Genomic DNA, 18556 nt, shown 5'->3' on the forward strand with positions numbered 1-18556 from the left:
GCGCAGTAGGCTAGTCCAATTCCTGCCCCGAAACGCTCGCAAATCTACAAACAAAAGAAAAAGAAAACAAAACAAAACAGTCCACCAGTGCTCCAGCTCCAGTCCTATCCTACTCCAAGTTTCTGTTCCTAGTCGAGTCCTTCTAGCTAGCTAAAGCTAAAGCTAATCTAGCTGTTCTACGATAACAATAAACAAAAAGAAAGCGAAGCGTGATTAATTTATTTAATTGAAGGTTGTTCAGCTGCTATGTCAACGAATCTAAGGACAACTAACCTGGTGAAGTTTAAATGGTAGGCATGGGTATGACATCTTTTTATCTGACTAAATTTATAATGCTATCTTCAGTAGTTGTATAACCTAAATCCTGATGCACCACATTACAAATTGATTAATAAACAAATATTCAACAGGCTAATCATAGCTCCCAAATTTTGTTTCAGATAGTATAAGTGCAGTCTTTGATGGCTAAGCCCAAATTTGTTGATCTGTTGAAGAAATATTGGTTCTTGTTTGGGCTACTTTTTTCCATAGTTTTGGCTGATATTGTCCCTTCCATTGGTGCCACTGGAGGTAAGATTTCAAGAACTTTTCAAGGAACCTTGTCAGTGTTGCCAGATTGATTAGCGTAAATTATCGTACAAGCAGTCTATTTATTGTACCTAACTTATTTGAGGCAAAACTATCTTAACCACACATTTGTTTAATGACCGTAATTTGACTCTCTTTGCCCCTGCCGCTCTCCGCTTTGGCTCAACCAGTCTACCACTGAGCTAGATAATAGCATGGTAAAAAGTGTTAAGTACTTTGAGAGAGCTTTGCCTGTCAATTCGTAGGCAGCGCCACCAGCTTTGCTATGCACTCAGCTCTCTCAAAGTACTTAACGCTTTTTACCATGCGGTTGGCATTCTGGGTTATAGTAGTATGTTTTCTGTGCTCTAGCTTATTGGGCCCCCTCTATAACAGCCTAAGTTGCAAGATTGCTAGATCAAACAGCAAAGAAGTGATGATTTAAATATCCCCGTCACAGCAAACCTGCGGACTAAGCAAATTTCCATTTGCCTAATTGGATTTACACTAAAATGTCTCCTTAATCACTCTATCTGGCGCTGGTCGATTTTTTACCACTAAAACACGAGTTTTCAGTGGCGCTGGTCGATTATCGGCTGAAAGATCTTATTGGATAAAAGATCTTTTATTTCCTATTCTAGCCTACAGAATCATTTTATTTTCTGTTGATGCATTCTATTATTTCCTACATGACGAAAAAAATTTGTCAGATGGTATGGTATATAATATAATATTTTATTCACTGGTGAATAAAATGACTGCCAGTCTAGGGTTAATAATATGACATTTATTCCCTATTTAAATAGCATTAGTTTAACGAGTACTCTAGGTTTGCTGCAACGGGGAGGGTATAAAAGTGTTTTTGTAAAATGTTAATAGTTCAGTAAGAAATAAATGGATTTTCCAGATTTGATCAAAGTATGTTTATACCGGTACATAAAAATAGCCTACAAGCAAACAACAACAGTTTACTATTTTCCATAAGAATAACAAGGGAATTTGAAATTTACATTTTTTAAATTTTCTCCGTAGCCATTAGGCGCATAATAACGCTTCAATATATGCTAAATTATTTGTTTTTTTTAAGCTCTACAAGATTATTTGGAAAGAAATTGCTAAATTTTATGTTTTTAGGGCCAAAAATGAGAAAAAAAATTGTTACCCCATAAAACCCCCCATAAACCCCTGTTCCCATGGTCCGATCAAGCTGGTTCGCGAATTTGTTCGAATAAATGTAAGGTTTACACGTTTATACCAAATTCATCAAAATCGGATCATTTTTGCTAGAGTTATCGTGTTAACGGTGTACCGATTCGATTTTGTACCGACGAATCGGTACAAAATGCCCCCTAGCAGAAAAAAATTATCCGCGACGGCCGCAAGGACAAACCGACATCTCATTTCACCTCGGAGCATTTTTGACCCAGCCAGGAGATCACAACGATGACACATAACACAAAACACAATTACAATTAACAACAATGACAACAATACAGGGATAGGGATGGGGAATTGTAACTAGACGGTTTTCCGATAAAAACGCGATCGATTTGAACTCGTGTGACGAACGTGAAATTTTCAAATGGCGGATTGTGTTGATCGGTAAAAACGAACTTTTAAAACTTGTTTTGCAAAAAAACTGTTTCTATTTTCCACTCGCGTTGCAATTATATCCCTTCGGGATATAGGCTAAACGATTTTTAGAAAATAAAGATTGTCCGACCAACACCGCGAAATGAATTTAATTTGCACGATCCGAAACTTTACCGACTAGCTACAAGGAAGGCACGGGACAGACAGACAGACTCGTTGCTGGCGGCTGGGTTCTTACCCCTTCCACTTGTGTGGTTAGATAGAATTGTGGGTATCTGATCAGCTGACTAGATTTGTTGCGTCTGCTACACGATAATTCGTTGTTTTATACGACGAATCGGTACAACGGACACATATATATATGAATTTGAACGCCAGGGGCGGTAGGAAAGAACCGCTCAAGAAGCGCCCCGGGTTGTCATTCGTACTCCAACCACCGAAACATTTAGTACACGATTCCCCACGAACAATATCTGGCGATAGCCGATATTAGGAATCCCGAGACTATACGAACACTGGAAGGTGTAGAGCAACACAATAACACTCTATTTCATTACCAGTCACGTTTAATATAATTATTTAAAGTTGTACCTATATCGTAGTTCGTCGATTACGCATGTTCGAGGCAGGATTCTGCGCACGCGAATAAGCGTAGACTCTGTCTTGCCCAAGGCTTTGGTGGTTACCAAGCATTAGAAATGTTTTATTATTTCAATTTGTGTTATTGCTTTACATTCCTTTTAGATCAAGTACAGTGATCTCTAATTACTGTGTCCATTGGGACCAGGACCACAATAGATAACAAATGAGAAGATGATTAAAATCCCTAATGAATGCATATTACTAGGTACGGTACCGGTACTACATTTATTAATTAATAGTCAAAGTACCTACATCAATATAACAAAGTATACGAATAAATAACGTACAATGAGAGTAAATGAAGCCATAGGAACATGAAGTATTAGTTAACTGAATACATAGATTGTGAATAAACTGAATGGAAAAATTATGTTTCTATTAATATTTAAATGATTTTAACAATCATATATTTATAGTAATACAATATATGTATTACTATAAAAACTTAGTTGTTGTTATTTGTCTTATTTCTCTTATATCTGTCCTAGAAGTATTTGGTAGATATTGCAATAGCAATAGAACATTACATGGTTCTTAACCCTAATAAATCCTGTTTTAATAATTAATATTCTCGTTTCAGGACCACTGAAACCAGAATGGACAGTGAAATATGGAGCTATTGCTTTGATATTTTTTATCAGTGGAATGACTTTAAGTTTTAATGATCTTTTCTTTGCTGCCACCAAAGTGAAAGTTCATATTTTTATTCTAACATTTACTTTTATATTCATTCCAACTCTAGTCCTATTTGTCAATGGTATTTTACGGAGAGTTTTTGGTGTCAACGAGTGGATATTGAAAGGGTGAGTAGCCTACTTAACATTAAATAACAGTACCGGTATTACGCTTACACACATATCTTCTAAATATTTTAGCAAGAGGTTAACAATGAGCTAGTGTGTCTGGTAAATTATGCTAGAGTTATATCAGGTTAAATAAAAGTTAAGTCAGATTTGGAAAGGTTGTTCTAAATCACTACACCCTGTAGGCCTACTATGATGAAATGTGTGAATAGGATAGTTAGCCTTGTGATGGACTAAAGCTTCTGAGCAGACTAGATGCATTCAACTGTCTTGGTTTATCAGTAGACATGGATGGATACCTAATTTGTTATGCAGGCTACGATAAAAAACCACAATATCTCCAGGTTTTTAATTAAAAAAAACTTACTTTTAAGGAGAATCAACCCAACAAACTAAGTAGAATAAAATAAGACCAACTCTTATAAATGGCTCCAATGATTATTAATATTTAAATGTATTCAGTTTACAAGTCGTATAAACTCAATTTTGTGCATGCGATGGTCACTTGCAATGTTTAGGAATTATCTTGATTTTATGTTATATATTGCAATAAACATCATATATTTCTAAACAATAAAAAATGTTTTGGAAATATTTGTTACGTTCTACAGAATTCATTGTGTGGAGCTTATAATTTATTATAGGCCCTAAGTATGATTTTTCAAGAGCACTAAAAGGCATTGTTAAAATAAAAATTATAAATTAACAAATATTTTATAGTTTTTAATAACCGTAAGGAAAACATTACAAAAATTCTAAATCAAACAAGTTGGTATTTATAAAATTGGGACTAAATGCTATATTGCAGTAGATCCATTGGGCGCACATAGAAGCCACCTCCGCGACCTGACTAATATCAAAACCAGTTGCTTGATAAGTGTGTTTCACTCATTCTTTTCTTTTTCACAGACTGGCAACTGTGAGTTGTATGCCACCCCCCGTTTCATCGGCTGTTATCCTAACCAAGGCAGTTGGTGGCAGTGAAGCTGCTGCAATATTCATTTCAGTGGTTGGCAGTTTCTTGGGAATATTCATAACACCAGCCATACTATTGTTCTTAGTAAGCATATATTTAAATTATAAATATTTAATTATTTAAATTACAATTATTATTAAAAGTAAAGGGTTTTGTGTCATAAAAAAGCAGGAGAATACCACTGAAACAATGATACTTTTTCGTTAATCATTAAACTTTATTAACATTATGTTTTTGTAGGTTTAAAATCAGTGCCGGATTTACTGCTAAGCCAAATAGGGCTGCAAGTAAAAGGGGGCCACAGCGTTTTGTCCAAAAAACAATTGTCTAAAACAAATATAGATTTTTTTATTTTCTAAAATTCCAAATTTGTCATAATTGTGAGTGGCGATGATGATGATGATGTCCTTTGATCGCCGGGGAGTTCCACTTAAGGGACGGGGGCCGCTCAAGTTAATGCATGTAAACTATATCTGGCACTGTTAAGTATAAATTATCTGAGCAATGTCTGTTCAATGACTGGTGTATGCGTAAATTAAGTGATTTGCTCAGCAAGATACTGAAATGAAATGAAATGAAAAATTATTTATTTTGACAGTAAAGTTAGGGCCACATGTCCCTTTCTTACACTTAAGTTAACCTGTAGGCCCCCCTACTGAATACTTATACTTAAGTATGACATGGTTTGGAATCAATATTAGGTTATTATTTGCTATCCTATTTTTCTCAGTAAGCAGGGGTGTCCAAAGGGGGTCATCGGCACACATACGCGGGTCTGCGGAATTGGATAACTCTGGAACTCGCCAACTACATGTTAAATGCCCTATCTTCAAATTTGGTCGATAAGCGGAACTCGCTAACTTGTTAGGTTTTGGAATTGGCTAACTCCGGAACCCGTTAACCCGATCTATAGCCTGGTTAGATTTAGATTTAGATTTAGATTTAGATTTAGATTTAGATTTGTTGTCATGAGAGCCGAAGCCCCCTGACTGCTTACCCGGTACCTATCCTTCAGGACATACCCGGGCCCCATGATGTAGGCCGAAGCTTACGCATCAACCTTTAGCACATCATGGGCGGATGACTTAAGGTCATCAGGCTCGCCGGCTGCCGAAGCAGACCCTTCGGAAAGAGGGTTGCCCCTCAATCCTAACCAGGGATTCCGGCTGCTTGTTTAAGCGTCACTCCACCTGGGTTCCACTAGGTCGGAACCTAGAGGTCCATAGTAGAGCGCCCCGACGCATTTAGTGCAAGCAACACTCGGGACCTATCTCATCCCTGACAGGCAGAACCCGCCATCAATAGCCAGGAGGAAGGGGACCATCAGCACGCTGACGGGGGGAACCCCAATCTCCCATTTACACCGCTGCCCGATCGAGGCCTGACCCATTGCTGGGAACCAGAGATATCCAGAGCGATAGATCCCCAGATACCCCTGGCGGGCTCGGACCCAGCACCCGATCTACTTCGTTTGCCCGTCAGACCCAACATCACTGCCAGGCCATCAGGGTTTCCCAAAAGGAGGCAGGTATAGAAGTGGGACCCACCCGGATGAACCTATCCACCAGAGGTGGCGACACCCTTGACTCAATTGAGGTTCCGGGAAGAACCCCCCACACTCAAGATAACCATACCGTCCGTGCTCAGAGACAGGGATAGGTTTGCATAAGTACCTACAAACCGTTGCCCTCACACTGCGGAAAGTTACGTTGCCCTTGAGTGTCCCCGTGAGCTGCGGGTACTTGCCCGTTTTCACCTCCAGGAAAGGTTACTTCCAAAGTCGAGGATTTGCCCACTGAATGCTGGTCGCACACCACAAGCAGGCCGAAGCCCAAAGTACCACAGACACAGGTAGGTTAGAGATTATGATGTACTTCCATCTCTCCTAGAGCTAAACACCCCTCCATCCTGGATAAAGGAATGTCACTGGGACCCTATGCCCAGTCGACCATGTCTGTGGCCAACTTGAAAATGCCGATACCAACACGGAGCATTTACCTCCCCTCTGGGGGCTAGGTATTTCACCTCCCAGGACGAGGCTACTTCCAAAGTCGAGGATATGCCTCACAAAATGTCAGTCGAACACAACAGGTAGGACTCAGTCACAACCACAGTTACAGGTAGTTGAGGAGAGGCGGAATTAACGGCGTCACTGAGAGCTAAACACCCCCCCCACCCTGAATGGAGGGAATGTCACTGGAGGCTCCCCCTAAGGGGCTGGCGCTTACCAGTCGTCCATAACTGTGGTCTACCTGAAGTGCCGGGTCTGACACCGGGCAGTTACCTCCCCTCTGGGAGAGCTAGGGTCCGCGTGGTCGCCCAGGCCACGAACCCACGCAAGCGTGAGCCCCCTGCGGTTCTATAGCCTATAGCCTGGTTACTATACTATAGCCTGGTTAGCGAACTCAGTTCTAGTACGTAACTTGGTCCCTCGGCGGAACTCGCTAACTCCCAATCAGAAGCCTCGCATGCCGTTCAATGGGAGCCAAGCACGAATATTGTTGGCGAGTGTTGCCGAAAGTGTAGTACCTACGTTCGTATCGGTACCATAATATCGTATCCTACGAATAATTAGGAGTTTGAGCAATGTAGTCGATGTAGAATAAATGTATATTGAGAAATGTGTTTATTATTGTTATTATGAGTATTATTATCATGGAAAACATATTATAGTTTTATTTAATAGTTGTTTGTTCGTTTGTGAAAAGATAGTACATTTGGATCTTTTACAGTTTATGAAATATCTTTTTTCGTAGGCGATAAATTGTTTTTTTTTATTCGAATAATTACAGATAGGCTATAATATTTGATTCTTTGATTTGAAAGGCCTATTATATCCGTCGTGCAGTTGTTAACACTATTGTTGGTTCTGTGTTACAGTAGCCTACTGTATTGGTTCTTCTTATTATTTCTGTATTATTACTAAAATAATTCTGAATCATATTGTTAGTAAAAAATTAAATAAGTTAATAAGTTAAGGCACGGTACTTGTATAGGTACAAGATTTACCTAGTTACTACATTAATTCATTACGGAAATCTAAAACGTTAACAATGTATTACAATATTGTGTCTTTACTTTAGCCAAACAAAGGAATTTAAGTGTTAATACATTAAATGTTGTTGGGAAAATATAATCTCTTTACAAAAATTCAAACAGTATTGTAATAAACTTAGTCTCTCTTATTCGAGGCAACTAACAATTAATCAGACTGTGTAAAATAAGCTCCAGTAATTGTTGTAGAGGTCTACGGTATGTCATAAGATCTAGAGGTACGCCTACGATTTTGAGAATTAACTTACCGATCAAATTTACAAGTTAAACGTCATTACAGAAGTGCATTATAGTAGTATTAATAAATATATTTTTAAATAGAGCCAAATAAAAGTAAATTTATATTATACCAGGCTATTAGTGTATAACGGGTTGTATTCTTAATTTTGTTTATTCAATATTAATTTTGTATCTTTCAGTATTTAATAAAATCTGATGGACCCAGATGTTCTTGTTTTTACCACTTTTATGAATGGTGGCCATAGCTATAGAGACAGCTGGTCTTATCCAACAACAAAGCTCTAGGTCTGTTAAGTAGCTCTTTCACAACACTCGTCCTTCAACACTATTCTATACTATCACAATCACTATACTAAACCATATTTTTATAGAAGAGAGAATTTATCATAAACATTGTTTTTAGTCAATAACTAACATATTTCTAACCATTTGGAGGGAATCGATGTAGCTGTTTTTTAAGGCTCTTATTAGACGAGGCAGCCAAGTTGTGCAACCAGCCGGGCAGCCAGTTGCCTGTCTGGCTGCCTAGCGTAGCAACCAGTAGAGCAACCAGTAGAGCAGCCACAGGCACAGAAAAAGTAGTACGTTTTACTTTTTCTGTGCCACAGGGCAGCCACAAAATTACCAACTAGGCCAGTCTCTTGTTGACAGTGGAACAGTGTTGGTGGAACAGTTCTGTTGGGGAGAGATGCTGTCAGAATGCGAGATGAATATTTGCTTCTTCTGCTACTCATGAAAAAGAGAAGATAAGGAAGAGAAGAATGCATATACATCCTATTCTTTCATCAAGAACAGAAAAAGGATTATATTACACCAATTACACAATTATATTACAAGAATACTGAGGAAAACAACACACAATGATGTGACCGGCAGAGGGCGACTGGCTGCCCAGTGTAATAAGATCCGTAAGCTACACAGGAGCGCGACCAGACCGAGCAGCCAGTGGTTGCCTGTGCGGTCGGCGGGCTCGGCAACCAGCCGGCAGCCAAACAGTGGCTGCGCAACTGGCTGCCCTCGTGTAATAAGCTCCATAAGAACCAATGCCCAGTGACTAGCTGGCCGACTGGCTGCCCGGCTGGCTGCGCAACTTGGCTGCCTCGTCTAATAAGGGCCTAAATCGTTATGGGCGATAAAGTTACTCTATATAGGCCTACTAAACTGAACCGATTACGTTATTTCTATTACACACGAAAGGCAACTGGCATCTTGTTAGTCTTAAAAATACAGATAAAGACGGTGGACGGTATATTTTTTATAAACACACATTTCATAAATAAAACTGATATGTCAAATAATCTGTGTTTCCGAAAAATCAAGTGATTTTAGGAGAATAGGACCGCACCCAAGAAACCTTTATTAAAATAAAAATGTTAATGAATTCAATTATTCACAGTTAAGTGAAACAAAGAAAACCCACAATCTAGTCTAGAAGATAGGCTTCCACGGTCACTGCAGATTTTCAAATCTTGGTCTTCGGGTGATGATCGCGAATCTAAAATGGAATGACACTGATATTTTGAAATACGGAAAGGTACGATTATTTCGTCGAACAAGGTTGGCAATGCTCCGTGCAGTGGGTGCGGCCGGGTTAGTAATCCAGAGTTAGTGAATTGTGAGTCGGTGGCTCAGTCGGTAGCGTAGCGGACTTCAGGCCCAAGGCAGTGATGTCGTGGGTTCGGATCCTGGTCACTGCCACTAAAATTTATCAGTACAGTTCACCTTTGTACTGTACCGGCTCACTCCTTGCTTTGCTGTAAACGATCCACGCACGGGCGCTTAGTCTATGTGGACGGGCAAATGCAAGGTTAAAAGAGGCCGCCAACCTCTTAAAATAAAAAAAAATCCTGCCGCGGGACAAAATCAAGTTAGCGGGTTCCGGAGTAAGCCAATTCCTGACTGGGTAGGTTAGCCAGTTCCGCCACCCGACCGGGTCAGTGAGTTCCAGAGCTAATTCCTACGTCTCACTTACGCCACAAGGACTTTTGCGAGCTGTCAACTGTTTATTTAAGGTTGGCCTCTTGAAAAAAGTCATTGATAGTCAACTACTATAAGTTACAATAAGATTTAAATCCTTGGTTTAAATTGCTGTCATACCCTATTTGTATTGGACAGTTGGGGTCGACTGCTGTTGTGTCGCTATTCAACTCTGTGGCGGTACTTTACCAAACTGTGCTTTTTCCACTTTGTCTGGGCCAGCTGTCACGCAGGTAAATTGTAATCTCACCACTTGTCTATGTACAACTGACATTTCTGTACGGGTGTTATCCATTTAGTAGTTGTGATACATACTTTCAAATCATGAGGTTCAGAACCTACCTTCAGCTTACTGTGGACTCCACCGTAAAATAAGCGAATCTACCTAGAAAATTAGGTCTTGTAAGCGATTAGAACTCCCCAATACTAAAAAAGGCTAGGCTTTACTAAAAAAAAACTTTAAAACAGAACCTGTAGAACCTTTTCTGCTTTGTCTGAGTTTCTCAGTGGTAAAAAATCAACTCAAATTGACTCCCATCTCCATATTTTTTATTTCATTAAATACTATCTTAATTATCGTTACGGAACCTTGCATGATAAACCTATCCTTTCTGGTTTTCCATATTGGTGGACTTTTAGCTTAAGGTGGTCTAAAAACAACAGGGTGGTGGCATTATATTATAACATACCTTAAAGCATTTGGTGATTAGCAGAATTCAAAAATTGGCTTCTAAAACCGAATACTCTTGCACAAGCTGAGTAACATGAGGCCTACCCTACATTTACAAAGTATCTTCTCTTAAATTTTATTTCAGAAAAAAAAATATCAGGCCTGTGGTAGAATTAAACTAGATTATAAATTCAGCAAGGAATTTAAGTAAAATATTTGCTTGTAGATTAGAAACTCATAATAGTCACAGGACATACAAGCTATAGAAGACATTGGCAGTGTACTGATTATAAAGTTTTAACAGATTTTTGAAATCTTGTGATGTGCTCTAAGATTACTTTATATCTGTTAGCTTTTATGTAGACTAAGTAAAAAAAAGCTACTCCCATAACCGCTTATTTCTGGTTTTAGCGAATTTCCCATATAGGGAATAAGCTATTACCGTAGTAGTCATGCCTGAATCCGGGACCGATTTTCTTTTTCGTTTTGAGGTCCCTAGTGGCCAAAAACATCATCGGTTCAAATTCATATATATATACATATATATCCGTTAGCACGATAACTCGAGCAAAAATGATCCGATTTTGATGAAATTTGGTATAAACGTTGAAACCTACATTTATTCAAACGAGTTTGCGTACCAGAATGATCGGACCATGGGAACCATGATCGGTAATGGGGTAAAAATTGGTTTTTCCCATTTTTTACAAAAAAACATAAAATTTAGCAATTTCTTTCCAAACCATTTTGTAGAGCTTAAAAAAACAAATAATTTAGTATAATGAAGCGTTATTATGGGCCTTATGGTTACGGAGATAATTCCAAAAAATCTGTAAATTTAAAATTCCCATGTTATTTTGAATAAAAAATCGCTTTATTTTTAAAATACTCAAAACATAATACAAGTTCGTCCCACGCAGGGAACGTGCCTACGCGCTACAGCAATAACCTCTCGGTTGTCAGCCGACCGAGTTCCCATGCTATTCTTATGGAGAATAAGTAAACTGTTGTAGTTTGCTTGTATATGAACATACTTTGATCAAATTTGGAAAATGCATTTATTTCTTACTAAGCTATTAACATTTTACAAAAAAAAAAAAAAAACACTTTTTTACCCTCCTTGTTGCAGCAAACGTTAGTAGGTACTCATTAAACTAATTATATTTAAATAGGGAATAAATGTGATATATTTAAGGAGACGTTTTAGTGTAAATCCAATCAGGCAAATGGAAATTTGCTTAGTCTGCAGGTTTGCTGCAGTGGGGGTATTTCAGTGAGCAAGAGCATGTTAGCCTTACAAAACTTACCAGGATACTACTATATATCCATAACAAACCATATTTTTTTACTGGTTGTTTCCATGACTTCAACTCACTTAGTTTATTGTACACATTTGGCTAGGTTAGATAAGTAGATAGTCTTTAGGCTCCGTGGATTTTTGCTCCATCTTTTGTTATAGTATTATATATAACAATATTTATCTTCGTTAAAGCGGTTTTTTTACTCAATTATATCTTAAACCGTTGTACTAGAATTGTTTTTCTAGAAGAATAAAAAAATTTAAAAAAACCCCTTTGAATCTTGAAACTTGCCGATCAAATCTCAAAATTGAACCTTGTGATGGTTTTGAGATTCAGTTTGGACACATCACTAATATCAAATATATAGGGTGAGATAATTGACAAGTAACTGTATATTTGATATGACCTAACTTGACTGTAATTGTTAGGTATGGCTTGGCCAGTCTTGTTCATCGTCTCCCTCTATCCACTGTGGGGGAAACTGCTCTTCTCTTTATCATCTTCACCACATTTTGTGATGCTTTAAAAACTCATGATGTTGGAATGAATGCCAGTGACATACTCATCACTGTAGGCCTAGGTATGTTGTACATGCATCTCATTAACACATTCACTGCTAATGATATATAATACTTTTACATTAGGCCTAAAACATAAACATAAACATAATCAGGTATGTGGAGTGCTAATTTATCTTAAATTGAATATATTTTCTCCTATAAATTGTAAATGAAAATACATTGTATAATTATGTACATAATATATTTATATGCCTGCTGACATACTGATGACGCTATTGCGTGTCATTAGCAGTGAACACGTTAAAGCTTGAGATGTCAAATGATCTCAAGACAGATAACTGCCTCAACTCTATCAACATGCTAATCAGCTGATTTACTAAATCTACTAATATGTTAACTATTTTACCTACGACCGTTTTTTAAACTAGCCACTTCAGTTCAGTTCTTAGAATTGAAAAGATTCATTTAACAGCATTGTTTTTTTTTTTTTGCTCAAAAATACGGGTAACGGACCAATGAGGTTCAAGGATTGAGAGAAAAGAAGTAAAATTGTAATGCTTCGAACTTCAACTAAACAGCTGTTCAGGCCAATTTAATAATTGATTATAAAATTAGTGAGTGGTTGGGACAATGAGACAATGAGTAATAAGGTTCTGACCATCTACAGCCAGTACGTTTTAAATAGTATGGTGCTACTTAAAGAAAATTCGGCAAAACTTGCTCGACGTGAGGACCAGCATTCCTATCAAACGCGACATGGCCATCTCATTGACCTACCTAGATGCCGACTAGCCTGGACTCAAAAGGGCTACCCCTACTACACAAGTAAGCTCTATAACATGCTCCCAATTGAAGTGCGCGAGCTGGACATTAGGGCCTTCAAGGACACCCTGAGAGACTATCTGGTGGGCAGACCTCTGTACTCACTAAGTGAGCTGGACGACACACCACTTTTTGGCAACCCGCCGCCATCTTAGTTAAATCTTTTGTAAATAGTAGTATTATTATATGTGACGCAATCTATTCCGACTTTGTCGGTCAACGATGCAGTATTCAAGTATTCAAGTAAGTAAGTCGCTGCATCAGCATCACTATCAGTGGCATTGAGAAGTTATAAACAAAAACATAACCTCTCTTAGACATTATGAGTAGTATTGTTAGTAAATAAACAAATCTTTCGTATTTAAAGTAGTGTATGCAACTCGCATAATTAGCTGTTAAAACTATCTTTACGCGGTCGATGCGTAAACTACTATATGCATTTGCAAAAACTTATGCAAAAAATTCTTGAGGAAAATGCATTTGTTTTTTTTTTTTTGTTAAATTTTGTAAGGTAATTCATGAAGAGATGTGTAGTTTTGAATAATTTATATTACTGTGAAGATACTTGTCAAGTTTGTTTGGGAAACACATTTTTTTATAATAGAATTTGATCTAGCTATACATCATAATTTTCGGTCGGTCTTTAATCTTATCAGTCTTTGGTAGTGTGTACTATTCCATTATTAACTGTGTCTTATTATAAAATATAAAGTAGTTTATTTTTCTATTCAAAATCTAGCATTGGTTTCCAGTATTTTATTGGTACTGTATCATTGTCCAAAAGAAACAATGATACTGGTAGTGTTACAGTAAGAAAACAATGACAAATTGTTTGTTCATAAATAATAGTAATATTACATTACTAGTCAGGAAAATAAGTGTTTGCCGGACAAGTATGGTTGTTTCCGCACGAGACTTGCAAAGACTCGTGCAGGATTACCATACGAATAGGGAAAACACATTTTTGTCGAGTGACTATATTTTTCATAATAGCCTACTACCCTAAACTATCCTAACAATAAAATCACTGTACAAAGCCGTTATAAGTATTCCCACTGACTAATGGACTTAACAATCACTACTCATAACTTCTAAGAGTGGTTATGTTTTTGTTTATAAACTCTCATTACCACTGATTGTGATGCAACATCTTATTGTACCGACCACTCATTGCATTACTCGTTGTATAATCAGCTGGTGTCCGGTAAAAATTCATTACAGTACAGTAAAACATAATTGAAACAGCTGTTTTCCGGGCTAAATCTTTGTGTGGAAAGTTCATTAAAACAGTGTGGCAAAAATAGTTCTTGTTATAGAATGTGCTTTATTAACATGGGTGGCATGATCAAAATACTGTTAGTACCGAGTGTTTTTAATTGGATAAAAACCTAACCTATTCTATTCAATTACTTATATACTAAACTGTGTTCCCAATAAACCTTTTTTTGTTTTAAGACCTACCCCCACAGGAGTCCATTTCAAGTAGCTCTTGATACCTTAGCAGGTATTCCATTGACTGGCCAGGTAAAATGAGACCAAGCTGTCAGGCCCATTTTACCTGTCCTCTACAACTAAAATAGTTATTTTTCAGCCATTGATTATTCAATCTTTTAACTTGGTGTTGTTTGAGAGGAAACTCTAAATGCTAAAGAAAAGTGGGCATTTTTTTCATAAAATCAGCCATTTCTTTGTAATTTAACTAATTTAAGTTATAAATATAGCCGCCAATTTGAAACAAAGAAATATTTTTCAATTAGGCCTACTATTTTTTCATAAGTAGATTATTGCTATTTTAAATTGTATCCAAAATTTCATAAACTTCATTTTTTTAAGATACAAATTTTAATACAAAAAACAAAATGGCGGAATCTTGCCTCTAAGAGGTTTTTCGAAAAACCGTTGTTCCTAATTTTTTGTACTTAGGCCTACATGACACCGTGTAAGTGTTCATGTTATATTTTTCAGTTCTACTACTCCAGGTGGCCCTGTTATACATCACTTTCCACCTGGCTGAGTTTTTCTACACTCCAGCTGATGTGATCACAATTACCTTCTGTTCTACACACAAGTCTCTCACATTGGGTACAATTTCTACATTTTAAAATTATACTCTAGCTTATATTGAATAGTCATTGAATAGTCATTTATTCAGTCTTTAAACAATACATTATTGTAATTGACATCGTCATTATTTGTAAATAATTACTTAAATGTCGTTTGATTAAAATAATTAAATACACAATTTTAAATTATTATTTATTTATTACTATTGAAATAGTTTATGATAACATAACATAACTGGTCTATTATAGCTCGGTACTTATGTAGGGTAGGCCAGGGTTCAAATCTACTAATGGGTTTTATTTACCTTAAATGTACCTTAATGATTATGACACTTGTAGGTCCACCTTTCTAGAATGTAATATAATAGGTGTCTCGGGCATGGAGATCTTTCTTTGTTAAATGTGGTTTGAATATAAATTTTGATTTTTTTTTCCATGAGATTGATTGGGATCCTATCCCATCCTCATGAATGTTTAATTTGCAACGATTTTAAAGCATTGATGACATCAGCTTTTGTGCACTCCACAAAATGAAATGTAGTGATTTATTTGTTACCGTACAAGTGAAATAAAGAACATTATTTGCAATAAAAATTGCCTGGAGAACTAAACTTATCCGTTATTGTCTGTCATGTTTAATATGAATGAGATTCTCATAGTTTTAATCTGTCTTTTAATTTGATAAAAAATTCCCAAAACTTTTTGTTTTCAGTTGAAGTTCATCAGTTGATTTTGGTTTCAGGAGTTCCTATTCTAAGGATACTGTTTTCTGGCTACGCACATTTCTCCCAGATAACGCTCCCACTACTAGTCTACCATCCAACACAAATCATCCTTGGTGGTCTTTTAGTACCTATTTTCAAGAGATGGCTTAACAGACAAGGGTTTGTAAACATTTATTTTTGAAAGTCTTTCGTCCTTACAAATTACAAACTCCTAATCGCATATACTATGATTTACACATCTGTCTTAGAGGAGCAGGGCTGTCTTGAGGGTAAATTTCTACTTGTGCAAGTTCCCATTTCAGCACCACCCCCCCCCCCCACCAGACTTTTTGTTATTTTTGCACCCACCCGACTGGCACAGCCCTAAGCTGGACCTTATTACTAGAAGAAGACGGAAACAGATGCCAGTCTGTAATCGTTATAGGTAGTGATGGTGTAGTTGAAAAACGTTGCAAGAAGAAAATAACGAGGATGCGTTACTAGTGTAGTGGTTATCACAACGGTGCGGGACGGACAGGTTTGATTCCCGGCACATCATCAAATGAAATAAGAACTTCTTTATTTGTCAACGCAGAGACCTTTTACATTAAATAGCTAGTCAAAAAATACCCAGCCACAAGTACACTGTACATTGCCTCTCCTGTAAAAATCCCACTGGCGTAAACATCAAGAAAAAATTAAAGGTTTTTTAAATCAGCTTAAAATCCAGTAGTTTTTTTAGATGCAAAATATATCTCTATCTGTTTCAATTATGCTTTAATGTTCATTAAAAGTGTTGTGTAACCTTAATATGTACTTTAGTTATTGTCTTATTCTCATCACTTTAAATACTGAAACAATAATTTTCATCCTAACATAATACCTAAGATTTTTAGGCTTTAAAACATAATAGGCCCACTATAATATACCTCTTTTAAACATAATACCTTTTTGGCTAAGATATTTCAGTCACCCGAAACTACTTCCCCTCCCTTTATTTTGCAAGAGAGGTTCTACTGTATCAGTAAAAAAGTATTGAACATTTTTCACTGTGGCTCCTAACATAAGGCCCGTTCACACGGGGCGAGTTTACAAGCTACACGCCAGCGTGTAAGAAGCCGGCGAGTTGGCGAGTGCGCTTGTAGTCGTTCACACGATGCTTTTTCAACTCGCTCAGTAGCTGGCTTGAACCAAATCCTCCAACATCTTTGAGTAACAAGCGCACAAGCACAAGCAACTGTGTTCACACTGGGCTACTTTACACGCCTACTCGCTCAAAAGCTGGCGAGTTGGCGTGTAAAGTAGCGGCAGCGTCAACTTTTTCCAGAGCTTTTTTACAAGCAGCTTTTGAGCGAGTACGTCGTTCACACTGAGCTATTTTACTAGCTGCGTGTAAAAAAGCCGGCATGTAGCTTGTAAACTTGCCCCGTGTGAACGGGGCTATAAAGTGATTAATTTAAAATCCACAAATAAGACTAATTGTCTATCATCATCCAATAGGTACAATTCAACCAAGCACTTTGTGCTCTTTATGGCTTATAACTGGGTCGCAACCTCACATCGCAGGGTGCTAGGTTTTATCCCGACACATTACTAAAGGCCTAGAGGGTCGTAGCATTATGACATTGCTAAAATCCATTAGTGACCTCAAGGATTTGAACTCTCTACCACTAGACCAACTCGCTTCTCTGGGGCAGTGTACTCTAAACTTTAATGAAGCAAGCAATGATGAAGATAAGGGTTCTACGCTTTAATTATTGTTGGTTCTCATCAACAAATTCAAAGTATAAAATAACCACAATCCATATTTCATATTTTTCAATGAGTATTAAAAATGTAATAAATGTAAATTTAAACTGTCTTCCTGATATTTTAAGAATTGTAAACCAATAAAAAGGATTAGTATCCTGTATGGGCTAACCTCTGTTAGGAGCATGATACCAACAGATAATTAAATTAATTTTAATTTTAATGTTTACTCTCTTAAATACAGATTTTCAGTCCTATACAACTGTTATTATTGTCGAGAAACTTAAACAATCTTTTTTGATTAAATTTATAACGTTTAATTTTTTTATATGCCAATCAATAGTTGGGTATTTGTACATTTTATCTGTAGGCCTATCTAAATCTTTATCTATTCTTTTAATTGTTGTTTTTTTCCAGAACTGTGTTGCCGTGACTATGATGGTGACAATAGTTGAAGTTTACCAACGTACTGTGATTTGTTAGTATTATTGTAAAAGACATGTTGTAAGTATCTAATGCATTTATATTAAATAACTTTCACTTCTAAGGTGAGTTATTTATTCCCTTCCTTCACTTTTTATACATGGCTTGTATGCTTGATGGATTCAGGAAACTAATAAGAACATCTAAAATTTATAAAATGTCTTCTACACTAGTGAAACTTATGTTAATAATTTTACCTACGACTGTTTTTTGAAATAGCCTTTTCAGTTCAGTTCTTAGAATTGAAAAGTTTCACATAACAACATTGTTTTACTTAACAACACGGGTAACGGACCAATGAGCTTCAAGGATTGAGAGAAAAGAAGTAAAATTGTAATGCTTTGAACTTCAACTAGTCAGCTGTTTACCAATTTAATTGTTAACGATTGGT

At 36.9% G+C, this 18556-nt stretch overlaps 1 protein-coding gene across 1 annotated transcript; it reads left to right on the forward strand.

Moving 5' to 3' along the window:
• The first annotated feature begins 130 nt into the window (after positions 1–130).
• On the forward strand, positions 131–18229 carry LOC129005639 (sodium/bile acid cotransporter 7-B-like). The gene is made up of 9 exons (XM_054434598.1): positions 131–290; positions 441–570; positions 3383–3605; positions 4515–4665; positions 9991–10085; positions 12252–12403; positions 15132–15248; positions 15972–16113; positions 18100–18229. The coding sequence occupies exons 2-9, from the start codon at positions 462–464 to the stop codon at positions 18113–18115; spliced, it is 1005 nt and encodes a 334-aa protein (XP_054290573.1). The 5' UTR covers positions 131–290; positions 441–461; the 3' UTR covers positions 18116–18229.
• The last annotated feature ends 327 nt before the right edge of the window (positions 18230–18556 follow it).

Source organism: Macrosteles quadrilineatus, unplaced genomic scaffold (assembly GCF_028750875.1).
Source record: "Macrosteles quadrilineatus isolate MER2022 unplaced genomic scaffold, UCM_ALF_1.0 Scaffold_28__1_contigs__length_1566739, whole genome shotgun sequence".
NCBI lineage: Eukaryota > Metazoa > Arthropoda > Insecta > Hemiptera > Cicadellidae > Macrosteles > Macrosteles quadrilineatus.